This window comes from Lygodium microphyllum, chromosome 4 (genome assembly GCF_053477565.2).
Source record: "Lygodium microphyllum isolate KBCC chromosome 4, Lygodium_microphyllum_v1.1.10, whole genome shotgun sequence".
Taxonomy (NCBI): Eukaryota; Viridiplantae; Streptophyta; class Polypodiopsida; order Schizaeales; family Lygodiaceae; genus Lygodium; species Lygodium microphyllum.
The window spans coordinates 175,875,660-175,900,103 of record NC_141138.1 but is presented as its reverse complement, the minus strand read 5'-3'; the positions used below and the strand labels follow the sequence as shown (position 1 = coordinate 175,900,103).

The 24,444-nt window shown below is 42.7% G+C and overlaps 2 protein-coding genes and 1 pseudogene across 3 annotated transcripts in view; all 3 read right to left on the bottom strand.

Moving 5' to 3' along the window:
• Positions 1–4,421: 4,421 nt before the first annotated feature.
• The window catches only part of LOC148037944 (NAD(P)-linked oxidoreductase superfamily protein), a 136,783-nt gene continuing 116,760 nt past the window's right edge, over positions 4,422–24,444 (bottom strand). The window contains exons 9-12 of one of the 2 annotated variants that reach the window (XM_087676981.1): positions 6,675–6,757; positions 6,529–6,591; positions 6,366–6,434; positions 5,830–6,272 (exon numbers count right to left, since the gene is read on the bottom strand). In XM_087676981.1, coding sequence (XP_087533107.1) covers positions 6,156–6,272; positions 6,366–6,434; positions 6,529–6,591; positions 6,675–6,757 — 332 coding nt within the window. In that variant the 3' untranslated portion in view covers positions 5,830–6,155. Of the gene's footprint in view, positions 5,009–5,829; positions 6,273–6,365; positions 6,435–6,528; positions 6,592–6,674; positions 6,758–24,444 lie in introns of those variants that run through there. The other variant, XM_087676982.1, reaches the window with a different exon arrangement.
• Positions 6,789–11,433, bottom strand: LOC148037946 (uncharacterized). Its single transcript, XM_087676980.1, has one exon. The coding sequence runs from the start codon at positions 10,906–10,908 to the stop codon at positions 9,580–9,582; it is 1,329 nt and encodes a 442-aa protein (XP_087533106.1). The 5' UTR covers positions 10,909–11,433; the 3' UTR covers positions 6,789–9,579.
• On the bottom strand, positions 11,570–13,588 carry LOC148037945 (uncharacterized; annotated as a pseudogene).

Here is a 24,444-nt window from a genome sequence, read left to right as displayed (position 1 = left end):
ATATTTTAATTATTTTTTAAAAAAATTAATGCTAATAAAATACTTTAAAAATCCTAAATGTACCAAATGAGCACACAAAAATCTTGAAAAGCAATGGAAAATCTATAAAATCATGTGACAATTTTGATAATTTTTTGAAAGTTTTGGACAAGTGTGGTATGGAAAAAACTAAGAGTCTAAACACTATGATCCATTCTATCAAAATAGAACATATGTTTTTAAGGAGCTTATCAAAAGAGGCTTTGTGAAATTGTTGGTCAATGTGACTTTGTACAAACATTGTTATGGCTAGTTTGGACTACCTCTTAATTCAAAGATTATTGCAATCAATTTGAAGTATATTAAGCACATGAGATTTTTAGTTATTCCTTTAAGTAAGATTTTGAACTAAAAGGTATATTTTAGGTCTCTATCAATAGTACCTTGTGTGTTTCACACGTATAGGCTATTTTATGAAGAGAATGGAAGTTGTTTTTAGGTGGAAAATGCCAATGTGCAAGAAAGCATGTTAGATAAATATGTGGTTTTTTCAAAGTGGTAATGTTTTTATGATTTTTCCTTTTATCTAGATTCTCTAGTATTTGGACATTAATAGCAAGCTTTATGAGGTGTTATTCACCCATCCATCCCTCTAAAACACGCTTGGTTCAAAGTGTTTTGTTGGACTAGTTAGTAGGTGCATTTGGTTGATTGAAGACATGTTAATCCACATCACATGTAGAAAGCAAGGTAAAAAATATGGGCAAATTTTAGCTCAATGGCTAATTTTTGGATTTTTTTGGTCATCAAGACTAAAAAAGATAATTTGTGATAAGATAATTAGAGTAAGTGATGGTAGGACACACACACACACACACACACACACACACACACACACACACACACACACACACGCACGCACGCACGCACGCACAGAAGCACACAATAAGTTTTTATTGATTATTCATTTCTTCATATGTATATAAGTATATATTGTGCACTACTACAAGGGGTGCCAACCTCCTTTGGCCATTGACTGCTTTAAGACCAATGTGTCTTTAAGAGAGAATAAATAGTGAAGTTACTATCTAATGCCCATTAGCATTCTACAATGTACAAAGTGCTTAAAAAACTATTTGTGAGAAGATTTGTAGGGTTGTCATTCGTATGAATCTCAACAAAGCTCAATTTGCTTGTCCTCAAGCATAGCACCTTTGTGATGATGTGATACTTCACCTCAATGTGTTTTGTTTTTGTATGAAAGACAAGATTTTGTGCTTATTGGATGTCACTCTATCACTATGCAAAGTGGATGCCTCTCTTACAACACCCATATCTCCCACTTGATGATTAAGCCATATAGCTTCCTTGCATATCTCAGTGCTTGCAACATATTCAATCTCAATGGTAAATAAGGATGTACATGATTGTGACCGAGAGACCCATGAGTCCCACCTCCTGTGAATGTGAAGACAAAACATATTGGAGACTTCCTAGAGTCCACATTCCCTACAAAATCAACATCTTTATAGCTATAGATAAATACATCATTTCTTTCAAGGAAAATGCACATAGCTCTAGTGCCATTCAAGTATCATACTTTTGGTACTCTTCACTACTTCACAATGCATCTTTCTAAGGTTTGCTTTATCAAACGTGGATGCATAAGGTATCTTGATTATTTTAAGATTTTGCTAATCTTTGTTACGATTGTTCTCTTGGCTAACTTTTAAATATGGAGGCAATAGAACACTTATAGCCTTTCCCCTCTCCATATCAAAACATTCAAGTACCTTGTACTCCTTTTAAGACAAATAAAGAATTTTCTTATGTTTGTCTCTCCTCACACCGAGAATATGGCTTGCATCCCCCAAATATTTCATGCAACCTTTTCTTTAGTTGCATCCACATCTGATAGAGACTTAGTAATAAGCATGCCATCCATATAAGTATCAAGATCATAAGGCCACCACACAATCTTTTGTGATATAGACAATAATTCATCTCTTCGTGTATAGTCTTGAGACGTCATGAAAGCATTAAACTTATTATACCATTCCTTGGGAGCTTGCTTCAATCCGTATAAGCTCTTTTTGAGCTTACATACCAATCATTCTTTGCTATGCACAACAAAGTACTCTAGTCGTGTATATAAATATCCACATTTTAGAATATCTATTTGGACAATCTCCATCTCCTCTTTGGCAACCAATGTAAGCATTGTACAAAGAGCGATTATCTTTTTTTGACTACCAACAATAAGATCCTATATCAAAGTCTATCCTCTTCTCCAACATGAAGCCCTTGGCTACTAATCTTGTTCGATACATAGAAAATGCAGTAAATTGAGACATTTTCAAGTTATGAACGCATTTGCATGGTAATGCATGGATGCACTTAATCAAAGAGTCAATCTTCAACTGCATAGCCTTGGTCCACTTATGACTATCATCTCTAGTCATAGCATCATCATAACATGAAAGCCCTCCACAATCTATCTCAAAACCCATCTCAATACTTGCTTAACGTGAGCATCTAGCTATCCCAATTGTGCATCCTCATTTATGTGAGATTGGTCACCTAGTTATGGCACTTCCATCTCAATATTTCATGGTTATCATAGCCCTACATCATGTAGGATAGATTGTACATGTTGCTCATATGGTGGCTATCCATCTTCTTGGAATACCATCTATTGCTACACACTATCTTTTTAGTCCATGGACCCCATAATTGATATCCCATCCTTCTTGAATCTCCATATCCAAGAAAAATGCATTTTTGTGACTTAGGATTAAGCTTGTTTCTTTCTCCCTTGGAAATATGCATAAAGGTCTCATAACCAAACACATGTAATTGGTCATAAGAGGATTTCTTGCCAGACCACACCTCTTCAAGAATCTTTCCATCCAGTGGCTTGCTAGGTGGTATATTAATAAAGTAAACATTTGTCTTAACAACCTTAGCCCAAAGTCCACAACTTAGACTCCCATTGGACAACATACTCAAAACTCTTTCTTATATGGTCATATTCATCTATTCTATAATCCCATTTTGAGTTGGGTTTTAGAAGTAGTCGATTCCCTCTTCATACTCAGCATCTCACAAAAGATTTAGAAAAAATGAGAAGCATACTTCCCACCATTATCGATATTTATCATTTAAGCCTATTATCCAACATATTTTTTTACATAAGCCACCACTATTGGCTATCCATGTACTTAAAATATGAACTATGGATTCCCCCAACCTAAGCGCAATCGCTCCCTTAATCAAAGTACATGTTTAATGAAATTAGAGAGATTGGTGATGAGATTTGTATCTCTTTCACATTTGGACAAGCATCAATGTCATAGTAGACCTTGATGACTTCACCACCTGTGATAATCCTTGACTCCTCACTCTCCTAATGCCAACCATGAGCTCCCATGGGTGATGCTTTGCTATCAACTAAGAGGAAGTGATGGTGGGTATTTAAAGTCAATCAATCAAGAGAGAGAGAGAGAGAGAGAGAGAGAGAGAGAGAGAGAGAGAGAGAGAGAGAGAGCACACAAAAAGTTTTTGTAAGTACTCAGTTGTCCTTCATTCTTCATTATCTTCACTTATGTATTGTGTATAGTATGTACCAGTACAAGGGATGCCTGCCCAACCTTGCGCCATTGGCCTTTACCCCAATAAGTAAAACAAATGTTCGCAATAGAGTAATAAGTATTTATCCCAAGTTGTAAGTTTGTACTACCCCAATCGAAAGCATTAATTTGCAATAGTAACACCCTACCTTTGAGGGCGAGTTGGACATTTGCTTCACATCTTTCAAGGTCAAAAAGCTGATGGAGGGTTGATAACGTCTCACGAATTTAACGAATTTGAATCTACATACAAGAATGAAAGTCGATTGGCGAGACCAGAGCCCTAGATATAGCGGATGACCATGTTAAACAAGATCTTGATATTCATTAACCTATAGTGAAAAGGTGATATAAAAAGAACAGAGAGAATCTTGAATCATAAGAAACTGCATGGACATCCCTCATTTATCACAAATGCAATACGTCAAAACAAAGATTATTCATCATGTTCGCTGTGACTGTTAAGACCAGCATCGATGACTTCCCAAGTTAAGAACCTAAAAAGCAGAATGGATTTTCCTGACATATTTGTCAAATACACGAGGAAAGTATCTCCCAAGTTCTATGAGTAACATTTAGTAATGTTGGTGCAGCTAGTCAATGAATCTATTAAGAAAGTTAACTTCAAAGGGAGCTTGTAAGCAAAGGCTTTCAATTTCTTCAATCCTCCGCTACTCAAGTAAAGAAGCCTATTTCAGCTAAAATGCCTTCGGGGACGATCGTTCACAATTACCAGGCAGTGACAAGCAATTAGATGGGCATCATTCATTTAACACAGATACATGTTGAAAAAGTATTATTCCTCTTGTTTGATGCGATGGTTAAGAACAACAGTGATGCCTTCCACGTTAAGAAGCTAAAAAGCATGATGGATTTTCCTGAGGCATTGGTCAAATACATGAGGAAAAAATCTCCCAAGTTATCAATCACATGTAGTTATGTTGGTGCAAGTCAATCAATTCACGAAGTTTACTTCAAAGGAGCTTAGCCTGTTAGCAAAGGCTTTCGATTTCTTCAAGTCTCCCCTACTCAAGTAAAGAAGCATATCTATTTCAGCTAAAATACCTTTGGGAATAATTGTTCAAAATGACCTAGCAATGGCAAACAACTAGTCAGGATAGGTTATGCTGTAGCAAAAGGAATCCCAACGTTGGTTGGCCACCTCAAGATTGCCCTTCAAAGAGGTTCACTCAATCTCTCTTATTTATTCAGCAACTATTGGTCAAATAGAAAACTTTTGATACGAGTACTTCGGCTTAGGAAAGGCCAGATCTAAGTGGTGGTTTGAATAAATGCCCAACAAAAAGAGGCATAGCCATGAATCCTGCAGATCTGTCCCGATGGAAGGGAAAAGATGGAACACCCATTGGTAGAAAGAAATCGTTCACCCCTTAAACACACTGCAGTAGAAAGAATTGCAAAAGGGATCAGAGGGTAGTATTCCACTTATTCTTTATCAATGTAAGATTCATTGATTGACTACGGGATAATGATGAACACCAATTACATTGGGCGTGAAACTTTTTTTTTGGGTGTGAAACCACTGCACCTGAACTCGAAAGTCAAAAATGCTAAAAAATTTTAGAAACTGTGATTTAACATGTTCATGCATGTATGCAGACACGAAGGAACACCATTTGCCTAAAAGATAAGAGGAGTACACATACAAGGTATAGAGATCTTTTAGAGCCAGTAAACTATGGTGGTTTTGATGCAAGCTACACTGCACTAAGTGCAAAAAAAGGAAATGTGCTCAATAATGATTTTGATTATGAATTTGTTAAGACCACTGGCCTCCAAGGAAACTACTAACCGTAGCTAGATAGTCCAAGCCAATGAAGGTACAAATTCGATTTGTGGGTAAAAGTTTATCCTATGAACAATTTATTAGTGCATGTGATTACAAACTAAATCATACGCTTGAGAAGTCAAGGTAACATACATTTGTGCCACGTTATTATGTCCCTTCAAATTCATCAGAAATCTCAACATAAACCACTTTCATATGGATAAAGCCTAAATTCAGCTCTGTATGATATACTTCACATGCTTATTTAGTCTCAAGAATGTCTACATTTTCAAAAACACGTGTTGCTTTCATGTTGATGTAAGCAACTGAGTTGCATAGGAAATACTCAAGTACCAAACAAGATTGGAATGGGATATTATGAAATACTCTATGTACCTAACTATGTGCACAATACAAAAGCTGAAGGTCATGTCTGCTGATTAAAAAATTTGCAAAAGTATTCCTCAGAAACGATTGGAAATGTCCTGGAAATGTTACACTTTTGAGAGGTTAGGAAATAGTTATGTCACTGAAGTATATTTTTCAATTAGGCCACGATAATATCTGGATCCATATCCCTTGTACACACATATGACACAAATGTCACTTTAACAACCTTAACCAAAATGGGACCTTCTGTAGGTTCATACGCGTTTAAGATGGGACCTTAGATTTTCTAAAGAGGCTTATATACAGCTCAATGCTATATAACAGGAGAAGAGAATTGGGCATATAGACACAAGTGTGAAGTTATAGCTTCAGAAAGACTCAGCCGGGAAACTTGCAACAGAGCCGACCTTGGATGCAACTCTCCTCAATTCTTCCACCTCCTCATTTGTCAAACTCCAGCCTAAGGCACCAGCAAACTCTTGGGCCTGCAAAGCCAATTCCCCATTCCTAGCTTCAAAAGGATCACAAATTGTGTATACCTTCTTCCACACTTGTTTTAACCTAAAAGTAACAGATACCTGAGCTGCTGATTTAGCTCCAGGTATTGGAATCACGTTCCCTTGTGCGAGCAACCAGTTTAGTGATACCTACAACTCACAACACAAATGCCCTTGGTGAATAGTCCCCCTTTCTCCCTCCCTCCATCTCTCCAAATGGGGAAAAGGACTATCTTTATATTACCTGTATTGGTGTTTTACCATACCGCTCCCCAATCTCTCGGAGAATTTGAAGCAATGGAGCTGCCTGCACATCAAGGTTTAGAGGTCATGCACACAAGTTTTTAATTTGCTGAATCAGAGATCATCTTTCTGTTAATCTGGCATTACCTTCAACAGAAACTCTCGATTGTAAATCTGACCTCGAGGTCCTGAAGGTGGCCTTTCAGGAGTATATTTCCCACTCAAACTACCTGAGCATTTCCTTACAGGTTTTGACTCACTTCCTCTCTCCCTTCCTCACTCCCTCTCTTGCTGTCTCTCTCAACTATTGGACTGTTATGATTAATCATTCCTTTCTTAGGTTTATAGATTGGTCTTAGAGCATGTGCTGGTCTGGGGCAGAGGAACGGAGACTTACAGCACCAGGACAGGTGGGCTTCGAGAGAGGATAACTGTTTCATCACTCTCTATTAATTAGGGCAAGCATCAGGTATATTGCTGCTTTGGGGATTTCAATTTAGGCGTTTGACATTATTTCTAGATCTAGACTGATGAGGAGTTACAAGACATAAAGTTGAGAGTAGAGATGATTTAGAGATACCTACTCTAAATGAGATTGTTATTGGTCATGTCAAATGCAGTATTGAGCACCACAGGGGTAAGGAGGCTACTTTGACATCTTCTTTTGAGACCCTAGAGGATCTTCCTATTCTTTGTGCACATGTACTTGCTGTTGTGCTAAGAAATGCACTTTGCCACTTAAACAACCCCAAAACATGCTTATTTTAGGCTTATTTTAGCCAAAACCCTAAAACGAGGAGCGGATCGAGAAAGTTAAGTGGGAGAGGATCTAGAACCCTAATTTTCTATAAATTGGTAGCCAGCCCTCCACTCTTTCACAATCTCGTTTTTGCAGGTTTCAGGTGTTACCAGCTTGCTACCCACACCCCAGTCACGGAGGACATCTCAGCCCTTGCTGTCCATCACTGTTCCCTATAGTCTGGCGCCTGTTTCCAGCCCTCCACACGCTGATTGCTGCTGTTTCTGCCTAGCGACTGACTGTTGTTCATCTGCACAGCCGTCATACAGCCTGCCACACCAGCAAACTGCTGCATTTGCAGACTTCAGTTGCCGCCCTGACAGTTTTCTCTCTCCTGTCTGCAGTCGTTGCAATCTTTCTCTCTCCTGCAGGCTGTCCTGCCTGCGTTTTCAGTCTTTCTCTCTCCTGCAGGCTCCGTTTTTAGTCTTTCTCTCTCTTGCAAGCTCCGTTTTTAGTCTTTCTCTCTCCTCACTGCTGTTTGCATCAGATCCAGCTTCTCACTGCTGCGTTTGCTGGTGTTCGACATCCGGAGGCTGCCTTGCTGCGATTCGGGATCCGTTCGGAGTACGACACACTCTCCAGCTCATTATCCCTGCCCTGATCCTAGAGATACAAGAGTTTGAGGTTCAGTATTCATTCACTGCATAGTGTGTTTGCTGCATGAGCATCGTATTATTAGTAATCATATCATTTCATTTATTCACTGTGTTCATTGTCTCTGAGTTACTCTAACCCTAACCTTAACTGTGTTCTTTTTATCAGTCTGTGCTTTGTTGTACGGTTTTTGTTTATGTTTCTGTGTTAGGGTATTTTTCTTTACATGGTATCAGAGTCTAGTACTCACTGAGAAACCTAGGCCTTTGAATCTAAAAGCTCTTCGCAAGAAGCAAGAACAACAGTAGGTTCAAATGACTTCGAATACATCAACATCGATTCGGTCTCCAGATCAGCCTATGCCAAGAACCGAGCGAGTGGGCCGATCAGCTTGCTCCACAAAGTTCCGACATGGCGGGAGAAACATCTGAGTACATGGTAGAAAAGATAGGCAAGCTGACCTCTGAGGAATATAAACTGATCATAGCTTATTGACAAAAGAAGATTGAGGAGCTCGATTGAAGGATTGCCCTTCAAGAAAAGCTTCTAAATGAAGGCATGCATGGATTTCACTCTTTAGATGTTGCGCGTAAGTCTGATGATCTTGCAGGGCCGTCGAGACCTCCATCAGGGATGGGCCCCCCTCTTGGAGGGCAAGATCCGGAGTATGTTCCATTTTTTCAGACTCTTTCGTCCTCTCCGATGCAAGGTGCTTTTGATTCTTCTTTTACCTCTTCCGTTTTGCAATATACTGGTAGAGATCATGTGGAAAAAAAAGTCCAGTTTGTTGACTACGGAAAAGATACTCTAGAGGACCAATTCTTGTATGTTAACACACGTCGCGGGGATTATAAAAAAAAGCCAGGTAACTCTTCTTCTGTCCTTCTTTTCCGTCCACTTCACATAATCAGAATGAATTTGGTGTTCCTTTCACTTCATTACATGGTGTAGCATCATCTTCACGGTTTCATTTTCAGTCTTTAAATGATAAAAATGAACAAAAAGAATCTGCATCTCATGTCGCACCGCACATCACACCGAGGGGTTATGGAAACATAGGCATATCCTTTAGGACCTCATCCCTTCCTTAGCCAGGTGGTGTTCCACCTACCTCATACACACTTTCGGGATCATTACAGCCTGGGTATCCCACTCAGTCTCTCCCGAGTGTGGATCAGTTGCCTCCACAGTTTGCCTCCATGGCATTGCCTAGTGGACCTTCTGGTCATAATGCTGTGTCCCAGTCTTACTTTGGACAAGGCTACTGTGTCCCAGTGACTCCACCTACACCGGCGCCCTATGGAAACATTCATGTTCCAGTGCCTCCGCATCAATCAGCAATCATTGGACACACACAGCCTACTTCTGCCTACCCACCTCTTCCCTCTCCTTCTTACTCTTATCACACACTCTCACCTCCACCATCTTTCGGTTGTTCGATCTTTGAAACTCAAAATCACCCTGCCTCTTTGCTGGGGGTTGCCCGACTGAGGGGCGGGGGTCTGAGACTTAGGTTTTGGTGTTGTGCCTCGTGCCTTTGATCAACACTCCTCGTCAAAATGGCCAGTCTTTTGACAATGTTGACAATCTTTTTAGGTACATTCTGCCACCTAGGTTTGAGTTGTGACTGGGAGTTTCCTTGAGAATCCCCAGATTGATTTAGCTTTTGAGTTTGATTTTGATTTTGAGTGTCAGCTCCTGTTCATTCTTTGAAAAGACAATCATGTCATCAAAGAATGTACCAACAAACTGCCTGTATGAACGAAAAATCCTGTCCATTATTCGATTAAACGTAGCAGGAGCATTAGTAAGTCCAAATGGCATTATCAAGAACTCATAGAGACCAAACGTGGTCCTAAATGCAGTCTTATGCACATCCTCTCGCTTAATCCTGATCTGATGGTATCCACTCTTCAAATCTATCCTGCTGAAAATTGACGCTCCTTCCAAACGGTCAAGGATGTCGTCAATTCTTGGAATGGGGAACCTGTTCTTGATGGTACTCTTATTCAACGCTCGATAATCTATGCACATGCGCCAAGAGCCATCCTTCTTCTGCACTAAGAGCACTGGTGAGCAAAAGGGAGATGAACTTGGCTGAATCAGCCCTTTTTCTAACAGCTCATTCACCTGGCTCAATATCTCTTTCTGTTGGGCTGCACTAACCCTATACGGAGGTCTATTTGGTGGGCTACTGCCTGGCACCAAATCTATTGCATGATCCTCAGACCTCTTTGGTGGCAACTGTGATGGTAATGAGTCAGAAAAACAATCACTGAACTGAGACAAAAAAGAAGACCCGTCTCTATTTAACATAGAGAAATTTGACTCATCATTATCCTTGACATCACGTGCAAAAATCAAGTATGCAGAAAGATGATTCTTTATTATAGATGTAATGGCAGAAGCCGATACAACAGGTACAGACTCTCCTTTAAGCTTCACATCAAGCACACGAGTCTTTCCCCTATGTTCCAAAGTCAGTGTCTTGTTAAAGGCATCCAACACACCATGCTTTCTGAACATCCATGGCATTCCCAACAAGACATCACAGCCTTCAAGTGGCATGATATAAAATTCTTCTGCATCAATATAAGACTGTACATGAAGACGCAGCTTTCCAAGAATGGGTGTCACACACTCTGAGTGGCCAGGACATGCCAACCCTGCCTCTGCTGTGTAGCCCATCTCATCTGCTCTGATGCCCAAAGTAGAAGCCAACTCGGGTGAGATAAAGTTTGCCTTAGCTCCAGGATCAAAGAAAATGAGTACATGTTGATCCCTAACTTTACCCCAAGCTCTGCAAAGCTCATTAGCATCCGAGTGTGGCTTGTCTCCCAACATATTTGGCACTAAACCTGCTGAAGGTTTGGGCTTCTTTCCTTTCCTGTCCTCTTTATCATCATCAGCTGGTCTCTTATTCTTGTCCGGACAGTTAGACACAATATGACCAGTCTGCTCACAGATAAAGCACTTCCTCTCAGCCATTAAAGCCTTTCTCTCTTCAAGTGACTTGCGCACAAAAGGTTTCTTTTGGTCCTTTGACCGCTGTCCAAAGAACTTGGCTGGCTTCTTCTTGAACTGCCAAGGTTTACCTGTGCTTTGAGAAATCTAAGAAACCTGTTTACCAAATGGCTTCTTTGCTGAAAATTTCTCAGATTTGTCCTGTTTAATGCTGCCCCCAAAACCACTTGACTGTCCCAACAATAATGCATTTCCTGTAGTGGCATTCTTAATTAACTGAGTCAAAGTGGTGACCTTTGTCTTTGTACAATAATTCCGGAGTTCCTTGGGCAGCCCGCAACAATATTTCTCTATCTGCTCGGTCAATGGCACAACCCTGTAAGAAGTGACTGGAAGTAAAGCCTCCCAAAACTTCTTGTTATAGTCTTCCAGATCCTTGCATTTAGATGCATCCAAATTGTGCCAAGTTGACATAACATCGATCTCAGATTCATTGGTCAACCAAGCAGAAGCAAATACTTGCTTAAAGTAAGTCCAAGTGGTAGGAGCCTGTTCTTGCATCAACAGTGTACTCCACCATTGACTAGCATTGTCCTTAAGAAAAGTGGCAGCTTTCCGGACCTTAGAAGGCTCTGTAAAGTTCCCTCCTGCAAATGTGGCATCAAACTGCTGTAAGAAAGAAAGAGCCTTAGTCCTATCTTCAAATCCTCGAAAGATGTCAAACTGTACGGCTGCACCACCTTCCTTGTATGGCTTTGGCTTCTCATGAGCCATCAAAGGGTCTGTAGATATGCCTGTAACATAGGAACACTAACAGGTGGCATGGGAATTGCCGGACCATTGACTACAGGGCTTGTAGACACAATACTTGCTTGCTGATTTTGATAACCAGCCATACCAAAAGTGCCCTATGGCATGCCAAAACTGCCCTGAACTCCCTGAAATCCAGGCTGCATGCCTATATTACCATACATGGGGTTTGGCATAAAACCCTGTGTACCCCCAAACACTGTTCCTGGTACATAAATCTGGTTTCCAGGCGCATAACCAGCCATACTTTGAAATACAGATCCACCTCCAAAGTACCCAGGATGTACAGAGGTCGGTGGGAAAACCTGTGGTAAAGCCTGAAAACTGTTTCCCTGTCCATTTAAACCAACATTTGGCTGCTGTAAAGTGGCAAGTTGAACTGGCAATGCCTGTGTAACTAGCGTTTCCGTCACCTGTTCCTGGACAGTCGGAACCAATCTTGGAGTCTCCATTGACCCCGCAAGCTGCCTTGGTGTTTCCACTGAATCTGCAGCATGCTTACCCTTATCTTGGACCTCTACTAGATCCGAAATCTTTGCAGATTGCCCAACTTGCTGTAAAGGAAGGGAGGGCTGCAAAAATGCCAAAAACCTTGGATTCTACATCACTTGAGTAAACATACTCACAGCAGCAACTAACTGAGTCTTGAAAATGTCTTCATCCATAGAAGAAGCCGTAAGAACTTGTGGCTCAACCATAACAGGAGGAGTAACAAACTGTGGAGGTCTAGAAGACTCTCCCACCTCATGAACAACAAGGATCTCCTGTGATGAAGACGCTTCCTCTCTGGTGTCTTCCTTTCTATTAGCCATAATGCACAATTCTGTGTCTACACCCAAACAAACCCTAGCTCACTCTTTAGGGAAAAAGTGATTCGATCCCGGCAATGGAACCATGTAACCGACCTGTTCACTGGAAAGGGCGGTAGTGTACAACCAAAATATATAAATGCTTTCACCCAATTCACAGTCGCCCACTTTACCTCAACTTAAAGACACAGAATCAAGAAGAAATACAGGAAGCTAGAATGCTCCTGTTGCCACACAGACACCCTGTTGGCCCCTAAGTCAGGTGCCCCTTGCGGTATTTCTTTATTTTTAGAAAGAGAGAAAGTACAATGGGCTGTCTTTCACCTATTCTGGGTGAAATTTGGAGCCTAACAGTACAATTACTGACCCAAAACGAGTTGACCAAGAGGGGAAACTCTGCCCAAGTCTTAAACTTCTGGTTGGAGTGCAGAATTGTCCATTTCAGCCCGCTGTAATTACTGGTTCAAACCTGTTTTGAAACATGTTTTCAGCTCATACTGTTCCCTGTACTGTTCAGCCCACTGTAATTACTGGTTCAGACCTGTTTTAAAACCTGTTTTCAGCTCATTTTGTTCCCTGTACTGTTCTCCAACATCTGTGCCAAGTGCCCCTTGATTCTGGCATCAATTGGGCTCTGAAATAACCTCTAAACAGTCCAGAATCAGTACTGATTTAGTGCTGTTTCGGACACCTGCTTGGTGAGGTTACCACCCTCACCTGTTTCTGCTTGGGAGCAGGAAACAACTGATCCTGTTCCTGGATAAAGGAGGCTCTTGCCTCATGCAAAAACAGCATATTCCCACACAACTGTACATGAATCAAAAGAAAGGCCCTCGACTGGGGCATATCCATAACTGTTAGGGGGAGAGAGAGAGAAAGTAGGGAGCAAGCTCAACCCTCTGTGCATCATAGACAAGGTAGGCCAGCTCTCAATAGCTCTCCATCTGCAGCTATCCATCTTCCCTTTCACAAATGAGCCCTCAATACCCAAAAAACTGCACGCCAGCCCCTCTTTAAAGAGGTAAGTGCACAAATTTGTGCCAAATGGCAGCAAGGGAAGGTGTTTCCTGTTCTAGCCTTCTGGTCTAAAATTCTCCATCCTCGGTGCAAAATTTGACCTCGGCACAGACCAGAGGATTAATCCTCGTGCAAAAACGAAGATAATGACGTGAACAGATTCTGAGGTCCAAAAATAGTAACTCCCTAAATTTTAGGAGTTGCTTTCATTGCATCCCCACTAGTCTTCTGACCATCTTTGCAGACTATGGCTACATACAAATTTGTAATGTAGCTCAACTGAAAGTGAATTTCCACTGATGACCCCACATGGACTAATCTCTTGGAGATTTGTCCATCTTCACTTTGAACTAGTCTCTTCTAGGCTAGTTCTTCAACACACTTGTCCATATACACTTTCACAAGCCTCTTCCAAGCTTGTCAATCTATAGTGCCATCAGTCTCTTCCAGACTTATACTGGACCTTAACAGTCCAGTCTTGACTCACTAGACATTCCTGTCGGTTTCACATACTGGCCATGCAACTCAGGCGTTTAGATTTCAAGAGGGATCCTTCCAAAAAGAAAAACCAAATAAAATAGTAATAAGGAAATCAGCAAAAAGATAATAGTTGTCACAGTCTTGTGACACCGTGTAGGAAACAACTCCTTGGTCAAGATTCAAGCTCAAGGTTGCGTCGGTTTCGCCACTGACAAGGTTCCAGATTTGGCTTCGCTGGACAATGTATATCATATCCCTCAGCTTGGGGTGAACTTGTTATCTGTTCAGTAGCTTTGCCGGTTGGGGCGAGCAGTTTTCCTTACAGCGACCACAGTCGAGGTCCTTGACTCTCTGACTGGTTTAGTGATTGCTCACGGTGAGGCACAACCTAATGGCCTATACCACATGACACCCTTTCTGATCGAGCCGACCACCGAAGGCTCCATGTTCCATAGCTTCCAGGCCTTAGCCACATCTCGGGAGCCTACGCACAATGAGCGTCTTTGGCATTTTCGCTTAGGGCATCTTGGTTATGACTCACTTTATGAGTTGTCACGCCGTGAGCTAGTTGAGGGCCTTCCACGTCTGAAGCTAGCTCGAGATGTGTGTAAAGCCTATCAGCTCGGGAAGCAGCACCGTACCTCATTTCCTTAGCAGTCTACACATAGAGCTGAGGAGCCTCTTAGATTGATTCACGTTGATCTTTGTGGGCCGACATCCACTGCTACTTTGAACGGCGCACTGTACTTCTTTTTGATAGTGGATGATCATTTTTGATACATGTGGGTATACTTCCTCAAGCATAAGTCACATGCTTTTACATATTTTTCTGCTTGAGTCTTGCTGGTTCATAACCAGACTGGTCGTCGTGTTGGGTTTATGAGGAGTGATAGCGGTGGTGAGTTTATCTCTCATAAGTTTTCCAAGTTTCTATAGAAGCATGGCATTTCTCGCCAACTCACCTCTACCAATTGCCCCTCTCAGAATGGAGTCGTAGAGCGTAGGAACCGCACAGTCATGGAAATGGTACGCTCTATGCTGTTCGTTGCAGAGCTTCCTGAGCGCCTTTGGGTTAAGGCTTTCGGTGTACATCCTTAACCGGTGTCCGACTGCGGCTCTTCCTCAGAAGGCCCCGTATGAGGCATTTTTTGGCTCTCGGCCTATTATTTTCCATTTCAGAGTCTTCGGGTGTCGTGTGTACACACACACACGCCTGATAATAAGATAGAAAAGCTTACTCCCCGAGCTAATCTCCTTATTTTTGTGGGATATTTCTCTGAAGCGAAAGCCTATCATTTGTTCGATCCTGGGACAAACAAGGTGATCGTTAGGCGGGATGTCATCTTTGACGAGAGGGATATTGTGCAATCTTTTGCACCGGCTTTCGATCTGCTTCCTTCTTCCACATCATCAGAGATCGTGCCTACTGAGCCTGGTCTACTTCCCGCTCCTGACATTCCCGCAGTTTCTTCACCTCCTAGGCCCCCTTTGCGAGACCCGTTACCTTGCTGATACTAGTAGACCATGCGGGATTCGATGATCCTACCACCAAATTTCACTTTGGAGGGAACTAGAAGATCTGCCCGGCTTGCTCCTTAGGCATCATTTGCATCGCTGTTTACAGCTGATTACATAGCGCATTCTGGGCCGAATACCTAACAGGAGGCTCTTCAGCACCCTCAATGGCGAGAGGCCATGGAAAGGAAGCTAGAGAGTATTGACCGAAATGAGACTTGAACATTGGTGGATCGTCCGAGCCACAAGAAAGTCATCGGAACAAAGTGGATTTTTCGGACAAACCTAAAAGCTGATGGGACTCTAGACAAGCACAAGGCTCGTCTTGTAGTGCAAGGGTTTCGACAAAAGCAAGGCATTGATTATGAAGAGATCTTTGCCCCTATTGCACGGTTGACTTCCTTTCGGTTGCTACTCGCGCTCCCCACTCACCACGGCTAGCCGATACATCAAATGGATGTCAAGAGTGCCTTCCTGAATGGATACTTGGAGAAGGAAGTCTATGTGGAGCAGCCACCGGGCTTTCCCTCAGGGAACCCTAGGGATACGGTATTCCGCTTGCAGAAAGCTCTTTATGGGCTGAAGCAAGTGCTGCGGTCTTGGTTCCATAGAATGGATGAGTTCTTACAGACTCATGGATACCATTCTACCCCTTATGACCCGAACTTATATGTTTGATCCACTCTAGAGGGGATTAGCTATATCCTGCTATATGTTGATGACTTACTCATCACAGGTTCAGATTCTGCTGCCATAGCGGAAATTAAGGCTAAGCTTAAAGCTGCATTTGAAATGACAGACCTTGGTTTGTTGTCTTATTTTTTGGGGATGGAGGTAGTTCGTTCTGGAGGATGTATTTTTATGTCACAGCAGAAGTACACACTTTAGCTTCTGGAATAGTACACTTCGGATCCTACTGTCCACTTGTCGAAGGATACCCTAGGATAGCCCTTCGATGCACACATCTATCATTCTGTTGTAGGAAAACTTCTTTGGTTAATTCACACTAGGCCAGATTTAGCTTACTCGGTTAGCATACTCAGTCAGTATTTCACAGCACCTAGGATGTCACATTGGATTGCATATCTTCGTGTGTTGCATTATTTGTGGTGTACTTTTTCTTATGGCTTGACATATGGTTCTGGCTTATGTTTGCAGGGGTACACTAATTCTGATTGGGCATGAGATCCTGACACCCGGGCAGCTACCTCTTTACCTTGGGCACGGCTCCCATTTCTTGGTCTAGCCGTAAGCAAGAGACGGTGGCGGCTTCCACAGCCAAGGCTGAGTACCGGGCTCTCTTCAATGGCACCACCGAGGTCATCTATCTGAGGAGTTTATTGGCAGTTTATTGGCGGCGCTTCATTTTCCATGTGACTCTCCCACAGTTGTCTACTACGACAACCAAAGTGCCATTGCCCTTGCGGGCAATCCGATCATCACACCACGGACACGGCATGTGGAAGTCCACTTCTACTTTTCCAGAGAGCAGGTTGAGCTAGGCACTATTCGCCTAGAGTTTATGCCTTCATCAGATAATTTTGCAGATATCTTGACCAAAGCGGTCAACCGGCCGGTTCTTCAATACCTGCTACCCAGGATCGGCTTGGATACACCCTCCCCTACTTCTTCACCTTGACGGGGAGAGGGTGCTTCCCTCTTGCTTTTCCTTCCAGTTTGAGAGGGGGCGGCTCCTACTCTTGATCGTGACAATGATGATGCTTACAGTTTTTTAGACATTACATTCACTTATTCTTTTGTATTATATTATAGGAATTTGTAACTTCATCCGCACTATTAGGATGAGCTGATTGTAAAAGGACACTTAGACAAGCGAACACTTCCCCTGCAAAGGCACTGTCCTAGTGGCACTATTGCATAGCATATTACATGAGCATGACATCTTGCATCTCTCTTTGCATTACCCTATGCATTGGCATTCTGTTAATGTGTTATGCATCTCTGCGCATTTATCCCTTTTCGGTCTTTTGGAGTGGTCAACTCTAGGATCCACCATATTCGTAACATAACACATGGCAGTTCTCTTAAAGGCAGTTTTCCTACCCTTGCTTGCTTTGCTTGTCTTGCTAAGCCTACTGTTTTTTTTTCCTCTCACATATTCAACACATGATTGGCATATACACTTACTTTTATCATCCTTAGGTACTTATCCTCGTCAGTGCAAGGGATTTGCTTGCTAGTTTTGTGAATAACTTGGGTTTAAAACTCTCTTTATCTTTTCCTATCTGTCACTTAATCGGTCGCCGCCCCTATATTACTTATGTATTTTCAAAACACTTCTAAAAAGAAAAAAAAGTCAATTGTTGATTCCATTCACCTTTGTAGGTCTTAGTAGGCCCTTGGGCAGCCGACGAACACCCTTGGTTTGATGCCCTGACCTCTCTGGGGTGATCACTTGGGCACCCTTGGTAAGATTTTCATCGCCTCTGTAGTCTTGGTAGGCCACTGGGCAGTCGGCGTGCATCTTTTGTCTGATGCCTTGGCTACTTTGGGGTGGGACGCCTTGGGGTAAATCAAAATTTAGGATGGCCTACTTTTCTCACCCTATTTTGGGCTTGAGAGGGGGTGTTGTGCTAAGAAATGCACTTAGCTACTTAAAGAGCCCCAAAACATGCTTATTTTAGGCTTATTTTAGCCAAAACCCTAAAAAGGGGAGCGGATCAAGAAAGTTAAGTGGGAGAGGATCTAGAACCCTAATTTTCTATAAATTAGCAGCTAGCCCTCCACTCTTTCACAATCTCGTTTGCAGGTTTTAGGTGTTACTAGCTTGCTGCCCACACTCCGGTCACGGAGAACATCTCGGCCCTTGCGACATGTCCATCACTGTTCCCTACAGTCTGGCGCATGTTTCCAGCCCTCCACACGCTGATTGCTGCTGTTTTTGCCTGGCAACTGACTGTTGTTCATCTGCACAGCTATCGTACAACCTGCCACGCTAGCAAACTGCTGCGTTTGCAGGCTTCAGCTGCCACCCTGACAGTTTTCTCTCTCCTGTCTGCAGTCGTTGCAATCTCTCTCTCCTGCAGGCTGTCCTTCCTGCGTTTTCTGTCTTTCTCTCTCCTGCAGGCTCCGTTTTTAGTCTTTCTCTCTCCTGCAGGCTCCGTTTTTAGTCTTTCTCTCTCCTGCAAGCTGTCCTGCCTGCGTTTTTAGTCTTTCTCTCTCCTGCACGCTCTGTTTTTAGTCTTTCTCTCTCCTGTAGGCTCCATTTTTAGTCTTTCTCTCTCCTCGCTGCTGTCTGCATCAGATCCAGCTTCTCACTGCTGCATTTGCTGGTGTTCAACATCCGGAGGCTGCCTTGCTGCAATTCGGGATCCGTTCGGAGTACGACACACTCTCCAGCTCATTATCCCTGCCCTGATCCTAGATATACAGGAGTTTGAGGTTTGGTATTCATTCATTGCATAGTGTGTTTGCTGCATGAGAATCGTATTATTAGTAGTCATATCATTTCATTTATTCACTGTGTTCATTGTCTCTGAGTTACTCTAACCCTAACCCTAACTGTGTTCTTTTTATCAGTCTGTGCTTTATCGTACGGTTTCTGTTTATGTTTCTGTGTTAGGGTATTTTTCTTTACACTTGCTTCCTTTTTCACTATTGCAGTAGAGGTTTTTCATGAAGTTAAACATACCCTAAACCTTGAGCCTCTCTCACTCTAGCAAACAATCTTCTTGTAGTTCATCAGTATACCCTGAACTATCTAATTCTGTCCCACTCTACCAAAATGTTGCATAGAATTGGTACTACACTATCATAGCATTCAGAGGTTGGGCTCCACTAATGGAAAAAGTCAGCAATTACCTGTGGTGCATCCTGACATGAGTAAAAGCCTTATGTCCATATGTCCCTTAGTTCCCCCGCATTCCCCACATTGGAAACACCCTTCTTCTCTTGCAAACTCCCCAGTCTACTACTGAGGAGGTTGCCTGCTCTTACACATTCCATCATACCTTGGGAAGACCATTACCTACCTACTTTCTATTAATCCAAAAGGACTCTTCACTACAGTTCCCCTTTGTTTTTTGTTCTGGTACTCCAGCTTCTCTCTTCTATTTATCTACTAACATGTATGTCTTCTTCAATCGACTCTAGGAATCTGCCCAAATCCTAGGTATCCCTGATAGTTAGTGGCCAAACTTTGGATGTTCTTCTCTGAAGATGGTTGGCGACAACTCCACAAATTCTTGTAGTGGTTAAGATATAGCAATCCTTCCCAACCAAACTAGTAGGATCATGTATTACTGTTGCCACAACTCCTACAAGAGGTTCAGGCAAAATTGGTTGAGAAAAGCTGCTTTTTCTTTGTTTCCTTCTGCTTATTGAAGAAGGTTGAATTTCTTCTCTACAAAGGAGGTTTGGAGGTAATAAAGTGGTTAGGGGGATGGTGACCACAATGCACAAAGGACGAGCCTTGTGGCTTGGCTTGAGGAAGTTAGATTGAGAGCACTTTTGTCAATGCCGCATGCAGAGGACAAGCCTAGGGGGCTAGGTTGCAGCAAAAAGATGGCACCCCCTAGCAAGGATAGCCTAATTTTGATTTGGAGTGGCTTTGACTCTACCAGGTTTGTGCTGAGTAATATGCTCTCTCCTTTGCCACTGAAGCATAGCTAGAGCAAAGCTTGGAGAATGCTATAGTAGAGTTAGACGGGTGTATCTAAAGCAAACAATGCAAAATGTGCATGTGGAGAATGCCAGAATATGCAAAGAGTGTCACACAAAGGGAGTGCTCGATCGTACCAGTGTTTGGTGCTGGAAGTCGTGACTAGAAACTAAGTGAACCAAGAGGATAAGGAGGGGGGGCACTTATTGATCTTTAGATGCAAAGGAGTTGAGTTACACACACACATACACACACACACACACACACACACACACACACACACATGCACACACAAATCAATTGATTGCAAATGTACCACCAGTTGCTAGGCAATATGGAATTCACATGCCTCACTTCACATGCAACACATGCGTGCTGCTGAGGAGATGTTGACATTGGTTCATTCCCTATTGCTGGAGTCTCTAGATGGTGCATTTTTGGCACCCTTGTCTTTTCGTTTGGCTGATCCTATTAAGCACTTTCAGCAGCACTCTTATCAGCAGGACAAGCTGAAGGCTCTGACAGAAGGCTTGCAAGATAACTCTTGCCAGTCACATAGATTTTAACATGGGCTGTGTTCATCCTTTGCATGGGAGAATATGGTGCAGCTACAAAATGCCGATAATCAGATGTTTACAAATCCTTTGACTATCATGCGTCTATGTAGGTAATATTTTATGGATCTTCTTGGTTCACAGCGACCCCGCATTGATCATATTTCCCATACTCATTCAGTGTTTTATGCATTGATCTACGATCAGGTTTCTCCTGACATTCATGCTACTTTGGAGACTCATATTTGTGAAAATGAGGTCATGGATGTCTTGGTAAATCTACCCAGGGATAAAAGCCCTAGCTAGGATGGTCTCATGAATGAATGAATTATTTGGGACTAATGCTACTCACTTGGTTAAGCCTTTGACAGCTTAGTGCCAAGAGGTCTGGGCCACTTGAATTATGCCTGCATCTTAGGAGGGTGTTATTAAGTTGATCCCTCAAGTTCCTTCGCCTTTGATGCTCAGACATTGGAGATCAATCTTGTTGATGGGCAGCATGTATAACTTCTTCTCCAAGGTGTTGGCTAATTTCCTTCATAAGTATGTCCCTACCATTGTGCATCCAAATCACAATGGCTTCATTAAGGGCAAGAATATCTTGCATAACATTCTAAATGTACATATGGGTATTGACTATGTGCAGCCCTCAAATCAGGAGGTTGTTCTTATCCGGTTAGACTTGGAGAAGGCCTTTGATTATTTGGAATGGTCCTTTCTGGTTGAGCTCATGTAGACTATGGGCTTTAAGGCTCGCATGACCTAAGCCCTTTGCACTAGTGTGATCAATCATACATGCCTCCCCTCTAAGTCCCTTTTTCAATAATGCAAATGCAAAAAAAAGTTATGTGGAATATCAAAGTCAAAAACCTCATCACTTTCATGAAGAGAATTCAGCCTCATTGTAGTGATTTACGGTCATCAATGTGATGTGAGCTCTTTGCATTTTCTTTTATTAAATGAAGAACTGTTCTTAATTATTCACTTAGCATATCTCATGATTTTGTCACATCGGTTGATAATGGGCAGCTCCTTGGCTTATCTCTTCCAATGAACCAGCATATTTTTTAGGCAGGCACTGACTGATGATACCTTTACATTTTTAAGCCATCTCTTAGCTGCACTGACTCTGATCTACAGGCCTGGGGTGGCAAGGGGAAGTGGTTAAAAGAGGGAACATTACAAGACATCTAGGTTATCCTTTCGGTGTCAATCTTATGCCTAAACAATTGCTATGATGGATCTCTAACAAGGTGGAATCCAAATTCCTTTATTGGAAATCTCAAGTGTAGCCCTTTCATGTGCACCTCAAAAGTGGCGCATACAATCATGCTCCTTGTGCTTATTATCTGCCTCTCTTGCCTTGGTCCAAGAGTTGTTTGTGGGTGATTACTCGGGCTATCCACTTTATGCTTTGGAAAAAGGATTCCTTGCATAATGGTGTTTCTTCAATTTCTTGGAGCCATGTTTGCACTCCTAAAAACATGAGCAGTGGAAACATGAGCAGTGGTGTTGTTTTAGATGTGGAGGCTCACATGGTTACCCTCCATTGGTCTCTATTGCTTGCTATATTCTGGAGGACCAAGGTGTTGTGCATGGGAACACTAAAATCCAGGGCTCCAAGTGACATGTGCTTAACATTGATCAGTTAGTTATTGCACCATCTTCTCGAGGACCGAGGTGTTGTGCATGGGAACACTAAAATCCAGGGCTCCAAGTGACATGTGCTTAACATTGATCAGTTAGTTATTGTACCATCTTCTCTTCTATTATCTCATTTGATGTGTTCATGGAAGGTTGTGCTTTAGAAGGTGGTTTAACATTCAGCAAAGGATCGATTGCATGTTAACTCTTTATAGGCTGAATTGTTGGCCGTTTCTAGGCTGGCTTCCTAGGAAAGAAAACAAGATGATCACTTGCCCTAAGTTTAATCAGATGGCACAACTAGGATTGGTTTCTATTGCTGATGCAACACTATCAGCACGAGGGGTTGTGATGTCCTTTCACACGTTAGGTTTTCAGATCCCCCTTGGGTATCATGGTTTGTGGGGCATGTTTTCCTTGCATTTACAATATCAGCAACCTTTCCCTAGGCTTGCTCCAAACCATCCATGGCAGGATTGGAGACTTGCAGGCCAACTACATTTGGAGGGTGCTTCTGTTAATCATATTTATCACCTGCTTGTTAGGGATCATCATAGGTTCGCAACCAAAGCTAATTCTATCCAGGGCCTTCACAAAAGCAAGTCATGGTGGAAACTGCCTGTTATGGAAGGATGCATTAATAGAACTGCATTCAAACGCAAGGTCTCTCTTTGGACAATGTTGATTGATGGCTTTCCCCTTGCTTCGGCCTTCTCTAGAAGACATATTTCTAATTGGCACCTAATGCCTCAGATGCTATGCTTTCAAATACTAGACCTCCAAGTGCACACACTTTGGGGTTAAGGCAACTCAACAAGAATTTGACCATCAGTCAAAGATACACTTGCCATTGACTAGGAGAGCTTCATTGAAGTTCAACAACACCGAGGTAGGGGACAATCGAGGCACCAACACTCATCATTGGAGTCAGCAAGCGTTTGGCCATTAATCTGTCATTGGACTCAACAAGAGTTTGGCCATCCATCAAAGATGCACTGATCATTGGACTCAACAGGGGTTTGGCCATCAATTAGAGATGCACTCGTCATTGGGCAGGACAACTTCACTAGAATTCGAGAGCACCAAGTTAGGGGACTACTGAGACTCCAACATGAGTGGTCCTGTTGTTCCCTCCCCCCAGAGGGACTCCAAGCAATAGCAGCCTCCCCCGGCGAGAGCATTGTCACCTCCCATCACCCTCACCACCATCACCATCACCATCACCATCACCAACACCTCCCCCCCCAAAAAAAAGAAAAAAAACCTGACTCAATCTCCTCCACCACCTCCACCTCTCCACAGCCCCACCCCTAACCCCCTCACCACCCCTTAGTCCCCACCCACAAGCAGTGATGAGCCCCACACCCGAGTGACTTCCCCTCCACAACATCTGCACTCCCCTCCACAAGGTAGCATTGTTACCCCAATAGCAAGTCATTACTTTCCTTGCCATCCCTAGCTCTTGCCACAAGACTTCTGGCAGCATGAGGCTTGGTAGTACATGAGAGCTAAGGGTCATAGGTAGTTCCCACTTCAATTGGAGGTGGGGATCTTTGTGAAACACAAGCCTCGCAATGGCAAGTTGTACCTACTAGCCCCTCCAGATGGGTCGAACTCCTCCTTTGTATGAGCTTCCCACTTTGGCAAATGATCGAAGGCTCAAGTCGAGAAGGTCATATGAGACTAGTTGATGAACCATGTTTCACAATGCTTAGGAGAGATAGGTATAGAGCTACTCTTGAAGCAATGACTGAGTTGCATGATTGACATTAACTGGTGGTATAGTGCAGAGTTTCCTCACCTCAGCATCCTTGTTTGCACCACATTGTAGTGGCACCTACCTACGGATGTGATCAAGTGGTCACTAGCCCAAGTCACTCCACATTATCAAGACGTGAAGGCTCACATAGCAGCATGGCTCTCGGAGTCACTCTCAACAGTTCACGGAGCAAATGCCCCTCTTTTACACCCATGGGCCACCATGGCAGAATGGAGGTCGCCCTCTAAACCAGGCATCAAGCGCTATCGCATGTAAACTAGTTCCCCATCCTCTTTACCTTTGACCACATCAAGCAAGAGCCAATCCAGCAAACCTAAAGAGGTTTCCCAT

Coding starts and splice junctions, on each gene's coding strand:
- LOC148037946 (XM_087676980.1), bottom strand. CDS start 10,908: ATGGCTGAGAGGAAGTGCTTTATCTGTGAGCAGACTGGTCATATTGTG.